This window comes from Bison bison, unplaced genomic scaffold, assembly GCF_000754665.1.
Source record: "Bison bison bison isolate TAMUID 2011002044 unplaced genomic scaffold, Bison_UMD1.0 scf7180017864348, whole genome shotgun sequence".
In the NCBI taxonomy this organism is placed as follows: domain Eukaryota; kingdom Metazoa; phylum Chordata; class Mammalia; order Artiodactyla; family Bovidae; genus Bison; species Bison bison.
This window is the reverse complement of record NW_011494920.1, coordinates 1570030-1591219: the sequence shown is the minus strand read 5'-3', so window position 1 is coordinate 1591219 and position 21190 is coordinate 1570030. Positions and strand designations below refer to the sequence as shown.

Here is a 21190-nt window from a genome sequence, read left to right as displayed (position 1 = left end):
GCCTGGTTCCAGCTTGTATGTCCAATCTTACCACCTATTGGTTCCTCAGTGGACCCCTTCACTCCTTTTTCATGACTGTCTCCTGCCACCAACTACGTATGGTTCAAAGCCTACTCCTCTTAGGAAGCGTCTCGCCCTCCATCTTGAAAACATATGCACTGTCCTTTCTAGGAATTTCTAACCCATATTCTAAAATATGCATTTCATTTAATTCAAATGTGAAGAGGAAGCTAGAGGTGCAATGAGTACTAAGTTCCCTGTCCTTGACTGGTTTAGAGTTTAATGGAGAATAAATGCAGCTAGCAAGTTACTTCCGATTCTGGGAGACATGGAGGCATACCTGGGATGCTGTGAAAACCCAGAGACATTTAATCCTGCCTGGGTGTCTGGGGGAAGGTCTCCTGGAGGAGCAGAGGTCTGAGCTCAGTCTTGCAGGACAAACATAGTTCTAAGGCAATGCTCACATCTTGCCTTCATCTGTAAGTACCTTCATGCTTTACTCTGAAACTCCGAAGGTGACTGCACCTGAGGGGGCTGTATCTTATGGCATTAGTTTGTACCTTCGTAGAGCCTAGTGAAACAGTGAGCTCATAGTGGATACTTCACAAATATTTGCTATTGAACTGTCACTTTTGCAAAATACAGATACAAAATATATGAGAGTAACGATTTTGAGCATAATTTCTGTGACAATAGGAAAGCCGTGATACCAGTGAGATTGATGAAAGACACTATATAAAAGAAAATGTACTGTCACTTAGCTGTTGGCTTTTAAAAAGGCAGATACAGAAAAATAATTGTGGAGTTCCCTAAAATAAAATCTTAGTTAGTAGCATATACAACAAAGTTGCGAGTGTATAATTTTAAATTCTCACAGCAAACAAGCAAAATCAAGTTAGAATTTTATATTATTAACTTGTGATGATTTATAATTTTTTGTCTATTTTTACAGGTAAAATCCCATTATAACAAATATATAGAAACGTATCTTTGGAAGGTTTGTGAGCTTCTTCTGCTATCCCAGGGAATGGTTCTCAGAAACTAATTCATGGATCTTAACAAATTCTATATAAAAATTTTTGAACAAGGAGTTTGTATGATCCTAGGGTCCAATAACAGTCATTTCCTACATGAAAAAAAATCTTTTTTTGTTACAAAAATAATTCTGGAGTCTAATATGTTTAAAAAATATCACATTTCAATGCAATTCGCATCCTCCTTAAATAATGCAAATTAACACAAGAAATATACCCAATATTACTAGTTCTGGGAAAGATTGAGGGCAAAAGGAGAAAGGCATGACAGAGAATGAGATGGTTGGAGGCATCACTGATTCAAATGGTCATGAGTTTGAGCAAACTCAGGGAGATAGTGAGACAGGGAAGCCTGGCATGACGCAGTTCATAGGGTCGCAAAGAGTCGGACATGACTCAGCGACTGAAAAACAACAACATTACTAGGTGTCATACAGCTGTTAATGGTATCACAGGCATCCTGATCATGTTTCTGCCTCAACTCTCATGATTACTTCCAGCCGTCCAGTTATCAACACCAAATGAGAAGAATAACCAAATTAAAATATAATTAGAAGAAGAGAGGGGTCTGGGAGCAGAGATAAAGATGACAGGGAGGGAATTCCTTGGTGGGCCAGTGGTGGACTATACCTTCCAACGCAGGGAGTGCAGGTTTGATTCCTAGTTAGGGAACTAAGATCCCACATGCCTAGCGGCCAAAAAACCAAAACAGAAAACAGAAACAATATCGTAACAAATTCCATAAAGACTTAAAAAACGGGGGCATTAAAAAAAAAAAAAGGTGACAGGGAAACCAAGAGCTTGGGGAAAGGTTTTATACTTTGGGTCAAGCGCTGAAACCCACATACTTCATTCTACTTAAAAATCTGTTAAGTCAAGGCATGTGGTAAGCTCTGCTTCATTGCCAGATGTGAAGATTTGAAAGTTTCAATGTTTTTAGCAATATATTTGATTTTGCCAAATTTCAGTAACATCTGATTTGTTTAATCCATAGAATTTGCTGTATTGGGATTTTACCTGTGTGATTAATTTCTCACACAGATTCAAAGCAACCACAACACACTCACTGCAATGGAATCGTTTTGCTTGCAAAATCTTCTAGCAGTAGGTATTCCTCTCCTTCTTCAGAAACAAAAGATGACCCTTGGCTGGTTTACAATCACATAAGAAATGGAGCAAGATCACCATTTATAAATCAGTGACATCTGTTAAGCAAGTAACACTGTGAGTCCGTAACAAAGACTAAGACCCAGGAGACAGATTTCCAAAAAAAGCCATGAAGGCATGAGTGTTCTTTGCCAAAAAATGATCAACAATCTGTTTCTTCAATAAAATCTCCTCAATATCAGAAATCATTAGCGGAAGAACATCACCCTGAAGTGTAAGCCTAAGAGATGACCTTCTATAGATGGTTTAAGCCTTCAAATCAGGGTTAGAAAAGTTTCAAGGTGAGAGGCCTGAGTGTATGCACGCACAGGCACCACACGTGGTTTACCTGGTGGGTTCAGGCTTCTTGCTTTGACAGTTGATTAGCAAGAGGTAGTCTTGAGGATCCTCCTGGATGCCAAGGGTTTCTAGGTGTGGTGGAAGGCTGATGAGCTGATAGGGAGGCGGTGCAGCAGCAGCAGAGGCACCCACCTGGGAGGATGGTGGTGCGGTGCTTATCGCCAATGGTAAATCGGCTGGTGCCTGTAAGGAGCTGCCAGGTGCTTTCACAGGATCTGCAAAACCCAAGTGTGGCCATCACTGTCCATCCCATCTTAAGGTTTCTTTAACCCAGCTAATTGAAAGTTTGGGGGTAAGTCGTTTACCACAGAGGACCTGGATAAACTAGGACAAGGTCAGTTAAAATTCGTGCCATGTAAATGGTAATGCTGATACAGAAAATTATTGGTTCTCATTAAAAGAGATCTGAAGATAGGGCTCTTTCTTCCAGATGCTCTTAAAACAAACAAACAAACAAAAAAACCCATCGTTGGGAATTCCCTGGCGGTGCTTTCACTGTTGGGGCCTGGGTTCAATCCCTGGTCAGGGAGCTAAGATTCCATACGCCGCCAAAAAAAAAAAAAGCCACGGTTAACATTGGTTTGAAGACTCTGATTTTGAGGCTATTGGGAATGGAGATGTTAGCATAAGTAGCAGATTTTTTTCCCCATGATAATCAAGTGGCAAAGCCAACCTAGTCAAGCCAGCCTTCTAAGGAGACCCACTTTATTATATGAATCTACAGGCACGTGATGCTGTATATACCAGGGCCAGCTCTTCTCCCCATGTTTATTTTGCTGTTCATTCTTTTCTTTGTACCTCTCAACTGACTAGGGAGAAATATGTCTAGTTCCAGGATTCACATTTAAGGAAGTAGCTTTTCCCTCAGCTCATAGTCTTATTTTCCATTTACTGGATTTCTGTAGTACTTTCATGCAAAAGCAGTCAGCAGAGAAAGTAGTAATTTATTAAACACTTAACTGCATTCTGAGAAGACATGTGAAAATAGCTAAACTGTGTAATAAGTTATTTGAAAACAACTGGAAAGCCTAGAAAAAAAAATCTCACTGTATTCACTGACAGCTATGGAAATTATTGAGGACCCAGGAGAAAAACTCTGTTAGTCTGGTTAGCAATACAAGGCTATAAATCCAGGGGAAAAGGATAAATGCTCATATTCAAATAAACAAATCTGTTTATATTAGAACAAAAAAGGCTGGGTTGAAACTGAGATTTTTCACAATAGAACATTACCTAAAGATGCTAAAACATGGTAAGAAGACTTAAAATGTTCTACAGAATAGAATAATAGGCAGATTATTTGGTCTATCAATTCCCTAGGGAAGGGCTACACGTCTGCTCTCCTCTGAATTCTACAGAGTAAGTCCACATGCTTTTGATGAGGTCTTTATGTATTCAACATTAACATCCACATATGCACTACAGCCAGGATTAAGTAACTCATTTCAAAACTCTTCTTCCTAGGCAGAGAAGCTCATATCCTAATGGTAAAGCCTGAATAATAACATGCGAGTATTGTATCTTTCACCCCGGATAGCTCAGTTGGTAAAGAATCCGCCTGCAATGCAGGAGACCCCATTCAATTCTTGGGTTGGGAAGATCCACTGGAGAAGGGATAGACTACCCACTCCAGTATTCTTGGGCTTTCCTTGTGGCTCAGCTGGTAAAGAATCCACTTGCAATGTGGGAGACCTGGGTTCAATCCCTGGGTTGGGAAGATCCCCTGGAGAAGGGAGAATTCCATGGACTGTATAGTCCATGGGGTCACAAAAAGTCGGACATGATTGAGTGACTTTCACTTCACTTCACTGCCATTTTTGGGCTCAGTGGTAAAGAATCCACCTGCCAACGCAGGAGACGTGGGTTCAAGCCCTGGGTTGGGAAGATCCCCTGGAGAAGGAAATGGCAACCCACTCCAGTATTCTTGCCTGAGAGGAAATCTCATGGATAGAGGAGCCTGGCGGGCTACAGTCCATGGGGTCGCAATGAGTCAGACATGACTGAGTGACTTTCACTTTCAATTATGATAGGAATTCATTCATTCATTCTTTCTTATTTATGAAAGGCCAGAACAGAAGATGGTGGAAAAATAAAACATTCCAACATTTATATGAGATAATGCCATAATTTCATGAGAACTCATACGAACCTCATCATGTCTGATGTTGGTTATAAATAGTGTTTCTAACAAGCCTCATGAAATTTTTACTGCTTTGATTCTGTTACAAATATAAAGAGATTTATTCAAGGGGATTTAGAATGCCATAGATTTATCAGTGACTCAGAGGAAATCCTTGTGGAGAGTTCAACTTCAGAGAACTATGAAAAATATTTACCCTTTAGAGAGCTTAGGAAAAACACACAACATTGAGGCAAGAAAAGTAGCAGAGAGATCACAGAGTAGTTGCTGCATCCCTTGTACCCTCAAGGGTGTGTTTATAAGTCTATTTCACATACTTCTTTCTTCTGCCAGAGATTTGGTGAAATTGTACAATCCAGTTCAGCGTTTACTTCTGACCAAACAAAATCAAATCAAACAGCCAAAACATTACTTGTATCAAACAGTATGAATTCTAGTTTTCCACTGTAATTCCTAAAACAACTTTTCCAGGTGGTTGTTTTCATAGACACACTATTCCTATGGCAGAAACTACACTGGATGGCTACATACTAAATGAACTGAGTGATTCATCTTTAGTGGGAAAACAGTCACCCAGCTAAGCAATCAGTTTTGTCTCGCCTTGTTTTTATTAACACAATGGGACTATTTCATTTTTAACCTTCCATTTCTGCCACCTGTGAATGATGCAAGCGTCTCTCAATTTTGTGGAAGGAGGATGGGGATTGTTCACAATAAGTGGCAAGAACTAGAGAGAAACTTCCATTATGTTCACTAGCAAGCTCACGGAAGAAAAGACCTTCAGATAGCCGTGAACAGCAATCCCAATAGTTCCAAAAAGCATTAATGACTTGGGACTCAGATAATGGACCATCTTCAACGTTTACTGTTTGGGATGATTTTACTCACGGTAATTTGACTATATACTCAAGTCTGCATATTTCAATGCCAGTATGGTGGGGTCTAGATATTCTATAACAGAAGATTTCTAGCCAAAGTTAACCGACTGGTCTGAAAGAAGAACCTTCCTTTGACCTTATAAGGACATGGGATTAGCCCCCACTCGACCCTATGAGTAGTTGAGCAGACTGTGTTTATCACCTTCTGCCTCACTTGGGTTTCTGACTTACTGATCTTTCTAAGTAACACCAGTATCGTGTTTCTGGGAATCAAACATCAGCATAGGGTGTGCTTCTGTGTGTAAAATTATTTCCTGTGTCTTAATTCAGAAGGCATGAAGAGAATCATTAGCATGTAGTAAAGGCTTAATAAGCTACTGTAGCAAACTCTTAGTTGAATTTTACTTAGAAAGCTCATAAGGACTGCTAAGTCTTAACAAGTTTTCAGTGAACAGGAGTAGATTGTTCTTGAGGAGAACCACAAATAATAGATTGGGTCACAGGATGCCTACCTTAATGCACAGATTTTTTACCTTTCTGCACATTATGGTTTCTGGAACCATAATGCTCTGGAGTAAGTGTTCCTCACACAAGACGGGATGGGGTGCCCAGATAATGCCTCGAAATATTCAAAATAATATATTTTTTAACCAAACATGTGCTTAAGCCCAGGGAAGCAATGACACTCTTTCTTATTGGTAAGGGACACTCTAACTTATTGCTAAGTTACAAAACTGACATGACAAGACCCTCCGAGTTTGTAACCTACTGACATACCCTACCTGAGCAAGTGGCGCATACATGCTAAGTCACTTCAGTTGTGTCTGACTCTTAGCAACCCTGTGGACTCTAGCCCCACCAGGCTACATGGGATCCATGGGATTCTCCAGGCAAAAATACTGGAGTGGGTTGCCATGCCCTCCTCCAGGGGATCTTTCTGACCCAGGGATCAAACCCGTGTCTCTTATGTCTCCTGCATTCGCAGACAGGTTCTATGAGCACCACTTGGGAGACCCAAGCATGTGGTAATAAAGTAATTTACAATATATTCACACAGTGGCGGGCTACATAGGATGTAGAACTCCACATGGAACATGGGTGGATCTCACAGACTTACTACTGGAAAAACGTCAGACTCAATGGTGTTATTTGTATAAACTTCAAGCACAAGCAAAACTATAGTGAGAGAAGCAAAATAATGGTTACATTTGAACTTCTTCCTGTGTTTTTACAAGGAAGACGCATGAGAAAACATTGTCGGGGATTGGATCTGTTCCACTTCTTGGTTTGAGTGGCGGGTTTCACAGATTTCTATTTCTACATCTAGATACAGAATGGATAAATAAAACTATATTGAACTGTACACTTTAGAACTGTACTTTTCACAGTCATTAAGTTATAGCTGAGTAAAAGAATAAATAAAAGGAAATTTAAGTCCCCCAATTAAGAAGCAGTGCTTTGCAGAAATGGGAGCAGGTACATATCCTCACACATTAGTTTATCTACTTTTCTAAAAGGAGGACTATCAGACAATCACACTATTTTTTTTAAAGCCAGTATTATCCAGGCATTTTGAGAAAAGCAACTCAACTGATGAAGAGGCAGTTTTTTACACACGCACCTGAAATGAGACCAGGAGCCTTTGCGCCAAGCTGTGTTCAACCCTAAGGCTGAGTTTCCTGGCACTTGTTTAGCAGATTTTATAGCTTCCACCTCAGTGTAGAAACAAAAATAAAACTGCACATTTCCAAGAAAAACAAAAGAAATTAGTTTCTAAGTCTCCAGACTACTAAATAAAAGCATTCATAGGAACCACACACAGTGCAATGAGCTAGAATTGAAAAACAGATTCAGCCTGCCAGCATTCTGAGTATTCAATAATAGCAATGGTCACCTGGGGTGGCGGAAATAACATGGTAATGATATTTTGAGAGGTTCCTGGAATCAAAACACAGGTCAGATTTTTCCCCTTTCCTTTTGTTTTCAGGGGAAAATTAGTTATTCTCCTAGGGATCGGGGACAGTTATGTTCTCAGACTGTAATGCCAAGCATAGTCTACTTCTTTTCACATCTACTGAAACTAGTTACAGTGAAGAATCATTTTGTGTTATTAATTTTAAGCCAAGAGTGGGAGCAGGTTTGGCTGTCTGGAAAGGGAAGAGCCCAGGGCTCAGGGGACAGATCTAGGTAAAGACAAAAGCACCTATTATTTCGTGAGTGGGGGTGAGATCTATCTGGAAGCATGAGAGTATAAAGCAGGTAATAAAGTTAATGGAAGAACAAAGACATTTTGATATTTGCCTTGTCATATTCAACTGTATAAATGTGATCACAAAGGGTAACAGTAGTTCTCTGTAGTTTAGAATTTGATACAAATCTTTAAAGATCAGAATTTTTAAAAAGGCATCTAGCAAAGTCAGTTACTACAAATGAATAGGGGAATACAGTGGTTGGCTTTAAAGCCTTTTTGCAGTTTTGCTGCTGTGCGTCGAAAACCAAAATTGTGGAGCAAAGGAAAACTGTTTGTGTGGATCCTTGATAGGACACAATGAAGACTGCTCATCTTTCACTGATTTATTCCAAGAAACTCAAGTCTCCAACACAGCCTAGTAAGACATTTCTACTGTGGTTATTTGGGAGATGGCCAAGATGAATTTGTAAAATATCTAAACTGTAGAATTGAAAAAATAAACACAGATGAATTCAGATATAGCTCAGGATCTAAAATTGAAAAGTACTGGCAAATTGAAATTCTTAGGGACTTGCTTTAATGAACAGAAAAGTCATTTGTGATTAACATAGCTATTCTTGGTAACCAACTCAGCATATATACATCAAATTTGATTAATCATACTGAATTTGATTAATCATACATTTTCTTATGACCTCTCGCTTCATGGATACTGTGAAGATTACAAGTTCACAAATTGAGAGCTTCACTCAAGACAGATACACTTCTAATCTGTTTTATAAGGATTTGAGTTTTGCTACTGAAAGCTATCTTTCAAGTTTTGAAACTTCCCCCTCCCTATACTAGGAAGTTTATGAAGTGAAAACAGACATTGTAACCGATTTTGACTACTAATGCCACTGAAACCGTTCCATTAAGGACAAAAATTCAGCTCTCAGTACAGTATCAGTTATAGTCACAGAGCCATTTGTAACTACCTAGGCTTTTCCTGGCCCTCCTGAGACAAAATCAGCTGCTCTCTATGCTTTTAGTCCCGTTTAGCAGAGCACCTATCAACCCGCATTATATTTCCTAGTATTTGCCCCTCTACTACTAGACTGGGCTTCTGAGATGGTGCAAGTGGTAAAGGAACTGCCTCCCAATGCAGGAGACTTAAGAGTCGTGGGTTTGATCCCCTGGTTGGGAAGATCCCCTGCAGTAGGGAATGGCAACCCACTCCACACTCTTGCCTAGGAAATCCCATGGACAGAGGCGCTTGGTGGGCCACAGTCCTTGTGGTCACAAAGAGTTGGACACAACTGAAGTGATTTAGCATGCATGCACTACTGTAAACTCTATGAAGGTAAGAAGTGTATTTACACACTCTCATGGTATCACACTTTAAAATACATGTATATTTTTATATATTATATAATACATTATGTTAATTATAGATTATACTAATTATACCAACTATACTAATATAGATTATATATTAATATTTTAATATATACTGAAGTATGACATATAAATAAATATAAACATATGTATACACACACACACACATGTGTATAACTTGTGCCATGCTGTGCTAAGTCATTTCAGTTGTGTCCGACTCTGTGACCCTATGGACTGTAGCCAACTAGGCTCCTCTGTCTATGGGATTGTCTAGGCAAGAATATTTATCAACTGTAATGAATTATTCTGGGTATGAATACTCTCTCATAAGATGCTCAGTTCTCTGCCTGTAATACTTCATCTGTCTGTGTCCCTAACTAGTCACCTAATATATATTGGTTGAATGAATGCCCAAAGCCTAGCAGATCCCTGTCAAACTCAAATAATTGGGTATATTAATGAATCGGTTTTCTCAAGCAGACAAAACTTACCTACTTCCTTGAGCTGACTGCGTGGGTGTTCATCAAGTTCCCAGATGATAAGGACCATTCTAAGGTGGACAAATGAACCAGACTCTATGCCTTCACACTTGTAAAGCTAATTTGGGATACCTGAGCATTAGCCATTCTCATCTGGGGGGTGATCAACTCTAACCACCCTATGAAAGTGCTTCTAAAAAATTACACACTCACGTTCCTTGACTGAAGAATGTACTAAGAGGGCACTGAATATCCTTTGTTAACTAGGAGAATTATAAAGAAAACAAACAGAGAGACAGAAGAACACCTACTGGAGTCTTCAGATCAGCTGAATCTGTACCAATGGAAACAGAAGTCTGACTTCATATCCCCCCAAACAAATTCTAAATTGAAAAGGAAGTAGGTTAAAGAACAACATCGGCACAAAGACTATACAAATACTTGAATTATTTTAGCTGAAAAGCCATTGTACAGTGCAACACATGTGGTGTCTAAATAAATCATTATCATTACTGACTGGCTGTTAAATAACCATTAAAAAGAGAGCCATCTTGTCCACTGGCAGATGAGTGGATAAAGAAGCTGTGGTGCATATATATACCAACGGGATATTCTTGTGGACACAGTGCAGGGAAGGAAAGGGTGAGATGAGTGGAGAGAACAGCATGGAAACATACACATTACCATATGTAAAACAGATAGCCAGTGGGAACCTGCTGGATGACTCAGGGAGCTCAAACCAGAGCTCTATGACAACTTAGGAGGGGTGGGATGGGATGGGAGGTGGGAGGGAGATTCGAGGGAGGGGACAAATACATATATACCTATGGCTGATTTATGCTTCCCTGGCAGCACAGACGGTAAAGAATCTGCCTGCAATGTGGGTGACGTGGGTTCGATCCCTGGGTTGGGAAGACCCCCATGGAGGAGGGCATGGCAACCCACTCCAGCATTCTTGCCTGGAGAATCCCCATGGACAGAGGAGCCTGGTGGGCGCAGAGGTGGACATGACTGAGTGACTAAGCACAGCACAGCACATGGCTGATTCATGCTGATGTATGGCAGAAACCAACACAATATTGTAAAGCAATTATCCTTCAATTAAAAATTAAAAAAATATATATACCAAAAAAGAATTTGAAAAAGAACAGATACATGTGTATATATAATGGAATCACTTTGTTGCACATCTGAAACACATTGTTAATCAACTGTATTCCAATATAAAATTTAAAAAATTTACATAAAATAAAAAAATAAGATACATTGAATTAAAAAAAGAGCCATCTCATTTGTGACTTCAACTTTAAAATCCTCCACTGTACTCAACTATAGATCATGTCTGCAAGCAAGAAAGGAGCTTAACTGGATTAAGAAATAATACCCAAGGGTCCACTTGAACTGGGAACAATATTCAGTAACTTTACAAAAACAACCAAAGCTTTAATTCCATATGCGCAACAATTTATTCAGGCTTTTAATCAGCAGAACTCTATTGAAGTGCTCTGTGTCATTAGCCTCCTGTCTAAATCAGTCACCTCCTTCCCTTTCGCAGTGCTGTTTTCTCTTGAGCATTCTGGAGTCTCTCAGCAGGGGGTTCCCCACTCCCCACTGGGCCAATCCCAGTCCTAGAAGCCTCCTGCTCCTGGGGGCTGCCTGGCCAGAGAGGAAACAGTGCTGACCTGAGCTAATTAGAGATGATGACTGTTTCACTTCAGTCCAAATCTTGATGTTGATTGTTAATACAATTTTTCCACCCCTCACCAAATCTCCAGTGCTCCTAAATACATGTATTTGGAAATGCACACTTGTCAACATGAGGATAACCATGAAGACAATAGGGTCAAAGACCTTGGGCCACCTTTATTTCTACTTTTGGACTCTGCAAACCTAAATTAGTACTGGAGTCCCCTACCTGGGTTCTTAGTGTTTGTTTTAAAAAGAAGAGCAGTAGAGAAGCAGACAAGGAATATAAAAGGTCAGGACAGCTACATAAAAGCACCCAAAGAGGAATTCCACTTGTAAAATTCTTCTTGAAGTCTTTAATCACTCAGTTCTTCCAGGTTGTTGTTCAGTCGCATCCAACTCTTTGCAGCACCATGGACTGCAGCACTCCAGGCTTCCCTGTCCTTCCCTGTCTCCTGGGTTTGCCCAAACTCATGTCCACTGAGCCGGTGATACCATCCAACCATCCCATCCTCTGTCTCCCCCTTCTCCTCCTGCCCTCAATTGTTCCCAGCATCAGGGTCTTTTCAAATGAGTCAGTTCTTCACATCAGTTGACCAAATTACTGGAGTTTCAGCTTCAGCATCAGTCCTTCCAATGAATATTCACAGCTGACTTCCTTTAGGATGGACTGGTTTGATCTCCTTGCTGTTCCAGGGACTCTCAAGAGTCTTCTCCAACACCATAGTTTGAAAGCAACAATTCTTTGGCACTCAGCCTTCTTTACGAATTCTCATATCCGTACATGACTTTTGGAAAAACCATAGTTTCTTCCAGGACAGGAACCCAAATGTTAGATCCTTAAGAAAGTCTTCCCTTGCCTCTATCATTCACAGCCCTCTTCTCCAGCCAAGGAGGAGTCTACTCCCCCTCTGAGTCCTTCCCTAGCCCCTAAGCCTGCAGGTTCTGCATCCCTCCTTCCATTCATGTAGACAGAATACGACTTCCTTCAAAAGCCTCCAGTTCACAGTTGGGCTTCTCTAAGAAGCTTTTCTTCACCACCTCTGTTTCCAAACTCAGGTCCTTCTTCCTCCACATGCTTTATAGGGCATCTGTGTTTAGTAAATTGAGATGTTTTTTCTTTTTCATCATGTTTTGTGACTGATTCTCAATTTTCTTTTCATAGGTATTGATAGTCACCTTGGCTATTTCATAACTCCACAATCCAATATAGTTTAAAAATAAGTCCTGTGTCCATTATTAGATGAATGGATAAAGAGGATGTGGTGTTTATATATATATATACATATAATGGAATATAATGTATTATATCATGATGTGATATGATATACTGTAATATACACCATCAATATAAGATATATAATGGAATACTACTCGGTCATGAAAAAGTCATGTTGCCACTTGCAATAACATAAATAGACCTGGAGGGTGTTATGTTAAGTGAAATCAGTCAGACAAAAAAATACAAACACTTTATGATATCACTTAAATGTGGCATTTACAAAATGTTACAGACTAGTGAATACAACAAAAAAGAAGCAGACTCAGACATAGAGATGAAATTAGTGGTTACCAGTAGGGAGTGGGAACGGAGAGGGGCATGGTAAGGGTAAGGGACCTCAAGAAAAGGGCATTAAGAGATTCAAAGGGGATTAAGAGATTCAAACTATTATGTATAGAAAAAGCTATAAGGATATATTGTACAACACAGGGTATATAGCCAATATTTTATTTATAAAGAGCATACCCTTTAAAAACTGTGAATCATTATATTGTACAGCTGTAACATATAATACCAGAGAAGGCGATGGCACCCCACTCCAGTACTCTTGCCTGGAAAATCCCATGGATGGAGGAGCCTGGTGGGCTGCAGTCCATGGGGTCATGAAGAGTTGGACACGACTGAGTGTCTTCACTTTCACTTTTCACTTTCATGCATTGGAGAAGGAAATGGCAACCCACTCCAGTGTTCTTGCCTGGAGAATCCCAGGGATGGGGAAGGCTGGTGGGCTGCCGTCTATGGGGTCACACAGTCGGACACGACTGAAGTGACTTAGCAGCAGCAACATATAATACTGTACAGCAACTATACTTCAATTTAAAAAACTTTAGAGAGTTAAGTCGCATGAAAATGTTATTTTAATAGGTTGAAATATCAAGTATCAGCAGTGTTAAGGTTTAACTTAGTATTTATACTGGAACTCAAGAAACACTTTTAAATAAGTATGCCTTCCTGTCATCTTCAGGACATTATTTAGACCCTGCCCCACAATGATAGTCTTTCTTTCTAAAATTTACATGAAGTTTCTCTCTAGATATTGAGAGGTGTGCTTTTTCTACATGTTGTTACTATTATAAAAAATATATTGTGTAACTGAAATAACAATGAATTTTATAATGGCTTTTAAAATGCAGTAATAAAGGAGAACTCAGGGTGCATCACAAAATCCTGAACTTAACTTACCTTCTTCTGTAGGATTAAACCCACAGATGTCACAAATACAACGAACCCACTTATTCATCTCCTCCTCGCTGTCGGCTACCAAGTAGAAAATCCGGTCAATGGTGTTGATATCAAAAATGTAGCTGTTTTCAAACTCTTTTTTGTTAAATGTCAATCCAGCATCAACTTGCTGACATAAATTTAAATCAATAATACGGATAGGCTTCTTGGCATGATCATTTTTGTAATATTCCAAGACATCTGGGTCTCCAGTTAAACGGCCACTGCGTAACACAAACCATCTCCTCTTCCAAGCCTAGGAACAAAACAAAAATATTCACCCAGTGTTAAGCTGAGAGAAGTTTTTCAGATGCACATTTGTCAAATCAAATTTACAAGATCATTGACTAGAGAAAGTCACATACGCTGTTTTGTTTTCATAGAATAAGCTACCATTCCTGCCAAGTTTACTGGTGTCTCCTCAATTAACTCAATAATCTGTGTGTATACACACTTATTGTTCTCTATCATCTGATAAAGTATTAGAAGACACTGATTGATATTAGAAGACATTTACACTGATGTACTTATCAAGTCAACAAATCAAGGAAGATTTAGTTTTCATTAAATATGAAAAAGTAAATGGTGCTGGAAAACCCAGATATCCACTTGCAAAAGAATTAAATTAGAACCTCACCTTATATTATACAGAGATGAACTCAAAATGGATCAAAAACCTAAACGTAAGAGCTAAAACCATAAAACTCTTGGAAAAGCACATAGGGGAAGCTTCACAATGTTAGATTTGACAATGAGTACTTGAATAGGACACTAAAAGCATACAAAAAAAAGAAAAACAGATAAACTGGATCAAAGTTTAAAACTTTTATATTTTGAAGGACATGCTCAAAGGGTGAAAATGCAACTCACAGGATGGGAGAAAATACTTGCAAATCATATATCTGGTAAGACATTAATGTCCAGAATATACACAGAACTCCTACAACTCAGCAGTAACAACAGAAATATACAACTCAGTTAAAGAAAGGGCAAAGGACTTTCATATTACACCTAAAGAAGCCTAGAAATTCTTTCACTACTACCCTCTTTAACCTCAACATTGATCAAATGAAAAAAAAAACAGAATCAATTGTCTCAAAGAGTTGACTTCATCAGTTTTTAAACCCAACATCTCTGCCCAGAGACAAAATGAAGCCTTACTCTTCTGTGAGGGTCTTCCTGAGTGGGCAGTCAGACCAAAAAGAGGCCCATTTTGGCAAAATTCAAGTTATCTACTAAGAGTCATTCTCTGCTCTAGACTGAACATACAGGGTCAGACGACCAGGAAGTGGAAGAACCGAGAAATGGCAACTTATGAACCCCAAGGGAATCAAATCTTCTTCATGGACACTGTCCACTTCTGTCCATCTGGAGAACATGATGCGGCACCAGTCTCATCTCAGTCCCCTCGTTCTGGAAAAGTGTAACAAGACAGAGCATGTCTCTTCCGGTGACAACCAGCGGGTACTGACAGCTTTGTGCTTGTGGCGTGTTGAGGAATTTTCTTCAGAGCAGTGTATGAGTTTGGTGCTCTACCCACAGTGTGTTCAGGCTTCCCAGGTGGTGCAGTGGTAAAGACTATGCCTGAGAGCACAGGAGACACGGATTCGATCTCTGGGTCAGGAAGATCCCTTGGAGAAGGAAATGGCAACCCACTACAGTATTCTTGCCTGGAAAATTCCATGGACAGAGGAGCCTGGTGAGCTACAGTCCAAATGGGGTTGCAAAGAATCAGACATGACTGAGCAACTGAGTGTATACACACAAATACACACGCACGCACACACACACACAAATAGTCTAATCAGACAAAGAATGTTCATGACATTGGTAATATAACGTAGGCCAATCTCCCTTCCCCAAATATTGTTTGTTTCCTCGTTAACATATAGATCCCTTTATTTAAAAAAATCTACAAAATTTATAATCACTAAAAGGAATACTAGTAGTGATATGATATGGTCTCTCTCTATATATTTTTTCTTTTGCAGAAGTTGGCAACTGTAACACAAAAGGCATGACAGTATCCACTAAAAACTGCTTTATTTTATCCTGAAAAATACCTGCAAACCGAGAGGAGGACTAACTAAAATCCACATAAACTTCTCCAATAGATGTTTAGTCTCAGCCTCCATAATGACCACCTTTTTTTAATAAATTCTGACATGAGTTAATTTTGACTTGTAGTTCATTGATGGAGTCACAGCTAGGAAGCTGTGACAATTCTCTGAGGCAGAGAAAATGAAAATTAAGGGACTGGAGTGGTGCAAAAAGCAGTTCATTTGGTCTATAATCATTTGGATAACTGTACTAATAACTGAATTAACTAGGGTGATAACTTCAGGTTTTAACATTTTAAAAGATTATTTAAATTGAATTCACCCAAGAAAATTTAGATATATTAAGAACTAAGTCAATAAAATAATCAGTCCATAAGTTATTGATTATACTATAAATGACATGCTAGGTGCGTGCGTGAAGAAATGATAGGAAATTGATGATTTCTTCTCTCCAAGAATCTACTGGCTATGAAGAAAACACTCATACATGCAAATATCTGAGAATACAGCAACTCTAATAAAATATATGCAGGACTACAGACAGAGAGGCCTGGCAGGCTACAGTTCAAGTGGTTGCAAAAGAGTTGGACCCCATGACTTAGCAACTCAATAACAACAAATTGTCAATGGACAGGCATTCCTTCATGGAAAAACTTATGCAATCCTTTAATAAGCAGATCAAGTAGAAAAATCACAAAGACCTAAAATATTATATCTGTACTTCTTTAATATCATCAAGATTTTTAAAAAATATTTGGCTGCACTGGGTCTTAGCTGTGGCATGCAGGATCTTTAGTTGCAGAGCTCAGACTCTCTAGTGTGGTGCATAGGGTGAGTTGCTTCCAGGGCATGTGGGATATTAGTTCTCCCCAGGAATTGAACCTGTGTCCCCTGTATTGCAAGCTGGATTCTTAACCACTGGACCACCAGGGAAGACCCTATCATCAAGATTTTGAATTAATTTCTCAGTCTGACTGCAGCTCAAAGTTAAAAGCAAACGATTAGTGTCCAGAAGAAGGCAGTGTTGGAGTTCTACAGATGCTTTAGATAATACTAAAAAGTTATAAAGTGTTAAATTCACATGAATTTAGCACTGGATTCTGGATTATAAAAATCCATTCATAAATCTATTTATTTCAAAATAAATAAATATCATCTCTTAGTAAAACTCATGCCCTCATGGATACCTCCTTATCAAGCAGTAAGCTTTAAAAAGGGAGAGACAAGTAAAGAAAAAGGAAAACACAGTACTATGTCACTTATCCAGGGCCATCAAGGAATCATATCTTTTTCTAAGTGATTTCTCCAGATGGTGAAAGTTCTGTCTTTAAATACAGAAATGACTTTTTAAAACTTTAATGTGGTTGGTGCAAGGAAATCTTTCTAAAATGCCTTACTACATAATTCATTGAACATAATTCACGCATCCCCCAATGACTCAAGACTAAATATCACAGGCATCAATTTCTATACTGTACTTCAGTGCAGCTCTCAGGCTGTAAGACGTATGCAGAGTTGTGTGTTATTTGCTCAGTCGTGTCCAGATCTTTGCTACCCATGGACTGCAGCCCGTCACACTCCTCTGTCTATGGAATTCTCCAGGCAAGACCGCTGGAGTGGGGTGCCATTCTCTTCTCCAGGAGATCTTCCCGATCCAAAGATCGAACCTGGGTCTCCTGCATTGCAAGCAGATTCTTTACCATCGGAGCCACCAGGGAAGCCAGTATGCAAGGTTATCTGCCCCTATACTAAATGCTACAATACTGTTGTGCTTGTATAGTCCATCTCTAAATTCTTAAATACAGTCATTTTATTTTTCTCTTTAATCAGCTGTCCCTTCTCCTGCTAATCATAAGATTTCTGGATGCCCAACTGTCTCCTGTCTCGGGGACTTTGCACATGCTGCTTCCTAAGTCCAGAATGTTCTTTCCTCTCTTTGCCAGGCAGACTTTGACCTTTAGGTTTCTCTTTATTGACCACCCTCAACCCACCACTCCCCAGTGTAGAGTAGGGCATAATTTTAGGGGTCTCATCACTTACCTATGTAGTGATTTTTATAATTCTGTGATCTAAGTTTTCTTTGTATTTCTTTATTTAGTATCTAACTCCCCAAGCAGACTGTAAAGTCTGAGTAGACTGTGACCATGTCTATTTTATTCGCCATTACACACTCAGTGCATAGCCCAGGGCCAAGTACTTAGAACTATTTATACAATAAACAGAATTCTCATAAGACTGTGAAGTTGTCACAATTTTCAGACTATTAGATTAGATATATGGGCCACCCTGAATAGAAAGTCATGCTTTCAAAACCTCTTCCACCTGAGAAAAAGAGCTCCAATGCTGAATGTATACATAATAAAGTAGACACAACTGAACTTTGCCAAACACAGGCACAAAACACCCCGGGAAAATGACAAAAACAGAGAACAATGCAATCTGTCCCTTTGCTACAGTTCACGTGTCAGTCTTGGTCATCCAGTTGACTGCAGCTCCCCCATCCATTTCTGTGTTTCCCTCTTGAAATGATACTGTTAACATGTAAAAGGCCCTTGGAAACTAAAATAAACAGCCAAGAAATGAGCAGCAATGAATCGCAGGGCACTGGGCAGATTGGGCTAGCGATTACAGAGGCCGAGAAGACATTATCTAAGAGATGAACCCTTGCAGCAGGAAATTACAACATGAAAACACAGAATTTAGCCAAGCAGCACCTGCCACTTATTTATTTATTTTTAACATGGTCCAAATGTGAATGTTTGTCTCAGTCACAAAATGAGTCACTCTCATTGAATCTGGCACAGATTAAACTGGAAAACAAAAGCAATTACATAAACTACACACTTTAATAAGGCAGATACAAAGGTTCTCTGGATTAGGGTACAAAGCACAATTTAGCCACAGAATAAAGCTTGATGCTCAACAAGAGAACTGACATCAGCACCCTTGCTAATCACAGCACAAAAGCTTCTCTATGTTTTGTCTGAGCACAAAATGGGTCCACATAAATCAGTCTTTGTTATCTGAAAATATCTGGGATTCTTAAAGTTTGCCCTATTTTTATCCTTGCTGCCTTGGTAGCCCCGGAGAAAGCTGTACATTGCCTTACCAATTCTACACTGCAGTTACAGACAAAAAAGGACACTTTTTTTAGGAAACATTCAAAGCCATTTTAAACAAAATACATGTGAAAAATCATTTTACCCACTGGCTAACAAGAAGGTGTGGTTAAGGGAGCTATGCAAACATTTATTTTGTTGTCATTTCCTACATGCAACAGTCAGTTCAACCTGAAGTTGAATAAATGATGCCTTAAAATAAGATTGCATCAGCAGGTCTGCATTTTGAAGCATAACAGTCTGATGCCAGTGTCCCATCTCAGGGTTTCAAGATTAAATTTGGCTTCTATATGAAAATCAAAAGAGAATAGCACAGAGAGTGCACAGATCCCAGTGGACATATATTTACATCAGACGGTGAAAGTAAGTATCTACAATGCTTAGAGTACTTCCATTGCTTTTACCTATCCTCTATATTCGGTGACTGCCTGCAGGATAAGCCAAACTCTCTCTGGCAAGCTCTCCTAGCTTTTGCTCTCTCTCCAGCCCCACTTTTTGCTGCTCTGCCTTTCAACTGCATTGGAAATATATGCAGGTCCCTTAATACTCTACTTCTGTACTCCCTCTGGCCCTGATACATTCTGGCCCTTAGCACACAATCCATTCCTAGATTTAGCTCAGACTTTGGGAAACCACCCCTGAATGGCCCCCTCCAAGCTCTCCGTTTCCCCCTCATTTCCAGTTACAGAGTTTGACATCCCTACAAGTCAGCTTCTTGAGGACTGGAGCCATGTCCCAGCAAGGTGCTCAGGCAATGCTGAATATGTCAAAGGAGACACGGATAAAAATACAGAAGTTCTCACACTCTCTATGCATTATAGGGATATTGCTGCTGTTGCTGCTGCTGCTAAGTTGCTTCAGTTGTGTCCGACTCTGTGTGATCCCATAGATGGCAGCCTGCAATCTTCCCAGCCCATTTGCAACTGGGCTGAGAAGAATTATTCAGGAAAGATAGAGGTGCATAAACCATAAATTCATCTGTTTTAAAACTCTACAGCTATGAGAGGTTTTCTTGTTTTTTTTTTTTTTTGGCCACACCATGCCGCATGTGGGATTAGTTCCCTGACCAGGGATCGAACCAACAGCTTCTGCATTGGAAGTGTAAAGTCTTAATCACTGCACCAAAAGGGAAGTCTCAGCATAGGGCGTTTCAAATGCTCACCAGGTGATTCAAATGTGCTCAGGCAGAATTAGGCTGGTTTTTGAAAGAGAATTAAGCGAACAAACAAGTATAGAGGTTCTTTTAAAATTGTATCTAATTCCTTCTCTTCTCAAGCCTTCTACTGCCACCAAAGCAGTTTATCTGTTCTCTTCTCATTTTTGTCCACAGTATTTACCCCACCAGAGAGTATATTTGAACTCCTTTCTACTATTGGAAACCTAACCATTCTTCAAAGTTCTGTTCAAATCTTTCCCTTGTCTTGCCACACCTGCTCTCAGGAGTCTTGGCCAAAGTCTTCTGCATGGCTATGGACAGCTTAGAACCATCTGTTATCTTGTCATTTTCACTGGTGGCTCAGACGATAAAGAATCTGCCTGCAATGCAGGAGACCTGAGTTCGATCTCTGGGTCGGAAAGATCCTCCTAAGGAGGAAATGGCAACCCATTCCAGTATGCTTGCCTGGAGAGTCTCACGGACACAGGAGCCTGGTGGGCTACAGCTATCTTTCTATGTACATTTCCAAATGTTTCATATACTCATGAATTATTTTCCCAACCTGACATCCAGTTCTTTGAAAGCTGAGACCATTCCTTACATTTTTTTGTGTCTGCTGGGGAAAGCCAGTGAACTTAAATGAACGAGAGAAAAGAAGAAGTCCACTGTTATTAGGGTAGCCCAAACTCCAACTTCTCAGGTTGGTGTACAAAACCATACTTATTATAGATCAAAACAATACTTACCCTCCCTGCCTCTCCAGCCAACACACACATTTTGCTGTTTTCAGTCTAACACATCCTCTTTCTCTCACCCAACGACCCTACTCTGCCTTCAAGAGTTAGCTTAAGACCTCTTCTTTGCAGCTTTCCTCAGCTTGCTCCGAGTTAAGGCGCCTGACCGACTTGCTCCCACTTCTCTGAGCTCCCAGCACACAGGTCCTAGACAGTGTGTTCTCTTCGGGTGGTTCACAAAGGCCTCTAATGACTCCATCCAGGTCTGCAGGTCTGTCACAGTCCCTGAATCCTCAACTTGACCTTGACTGGACAAGCTGAAGAACA

General features: G+C 39.8%; 1 protein-coding gene across 7 annotated transcripts in view; it reads right to left on the bottom strand.

Moving 5' to 3' along the window:
* The window catches only part of GAB1 (GRB2-associated binding protein 1), a 128069-nt gene that overhangs the window by 22551 nt on the left and 84328 nt on the right, over nt 1-21190 (bottom strand). For 5 of the 7 annotated variants that reach the window (XM_010854718.1, XM_010854720.1, XM_010854722.1 and 2 more), the window contains exons 2-3: nt 13756-14050; nt 2530-2755 (exon numbers count right to left, since the gene is read on the bottom strand). In XM_010854718.1, coding sequence (XP_010853020.1) covers nt 2530-2755; nt 13756-14050 — 521 coding nt within the window. Of the gene's footprint in view, nt 1-2101; nt 2183-2529; nt 2756-13755; nt 14051-21190 lie in introns of all 7 variants that reach the window. The other 2 variants (XM_010854717.1, XM_010854719.1) reach the window with 1 other exon arrangement.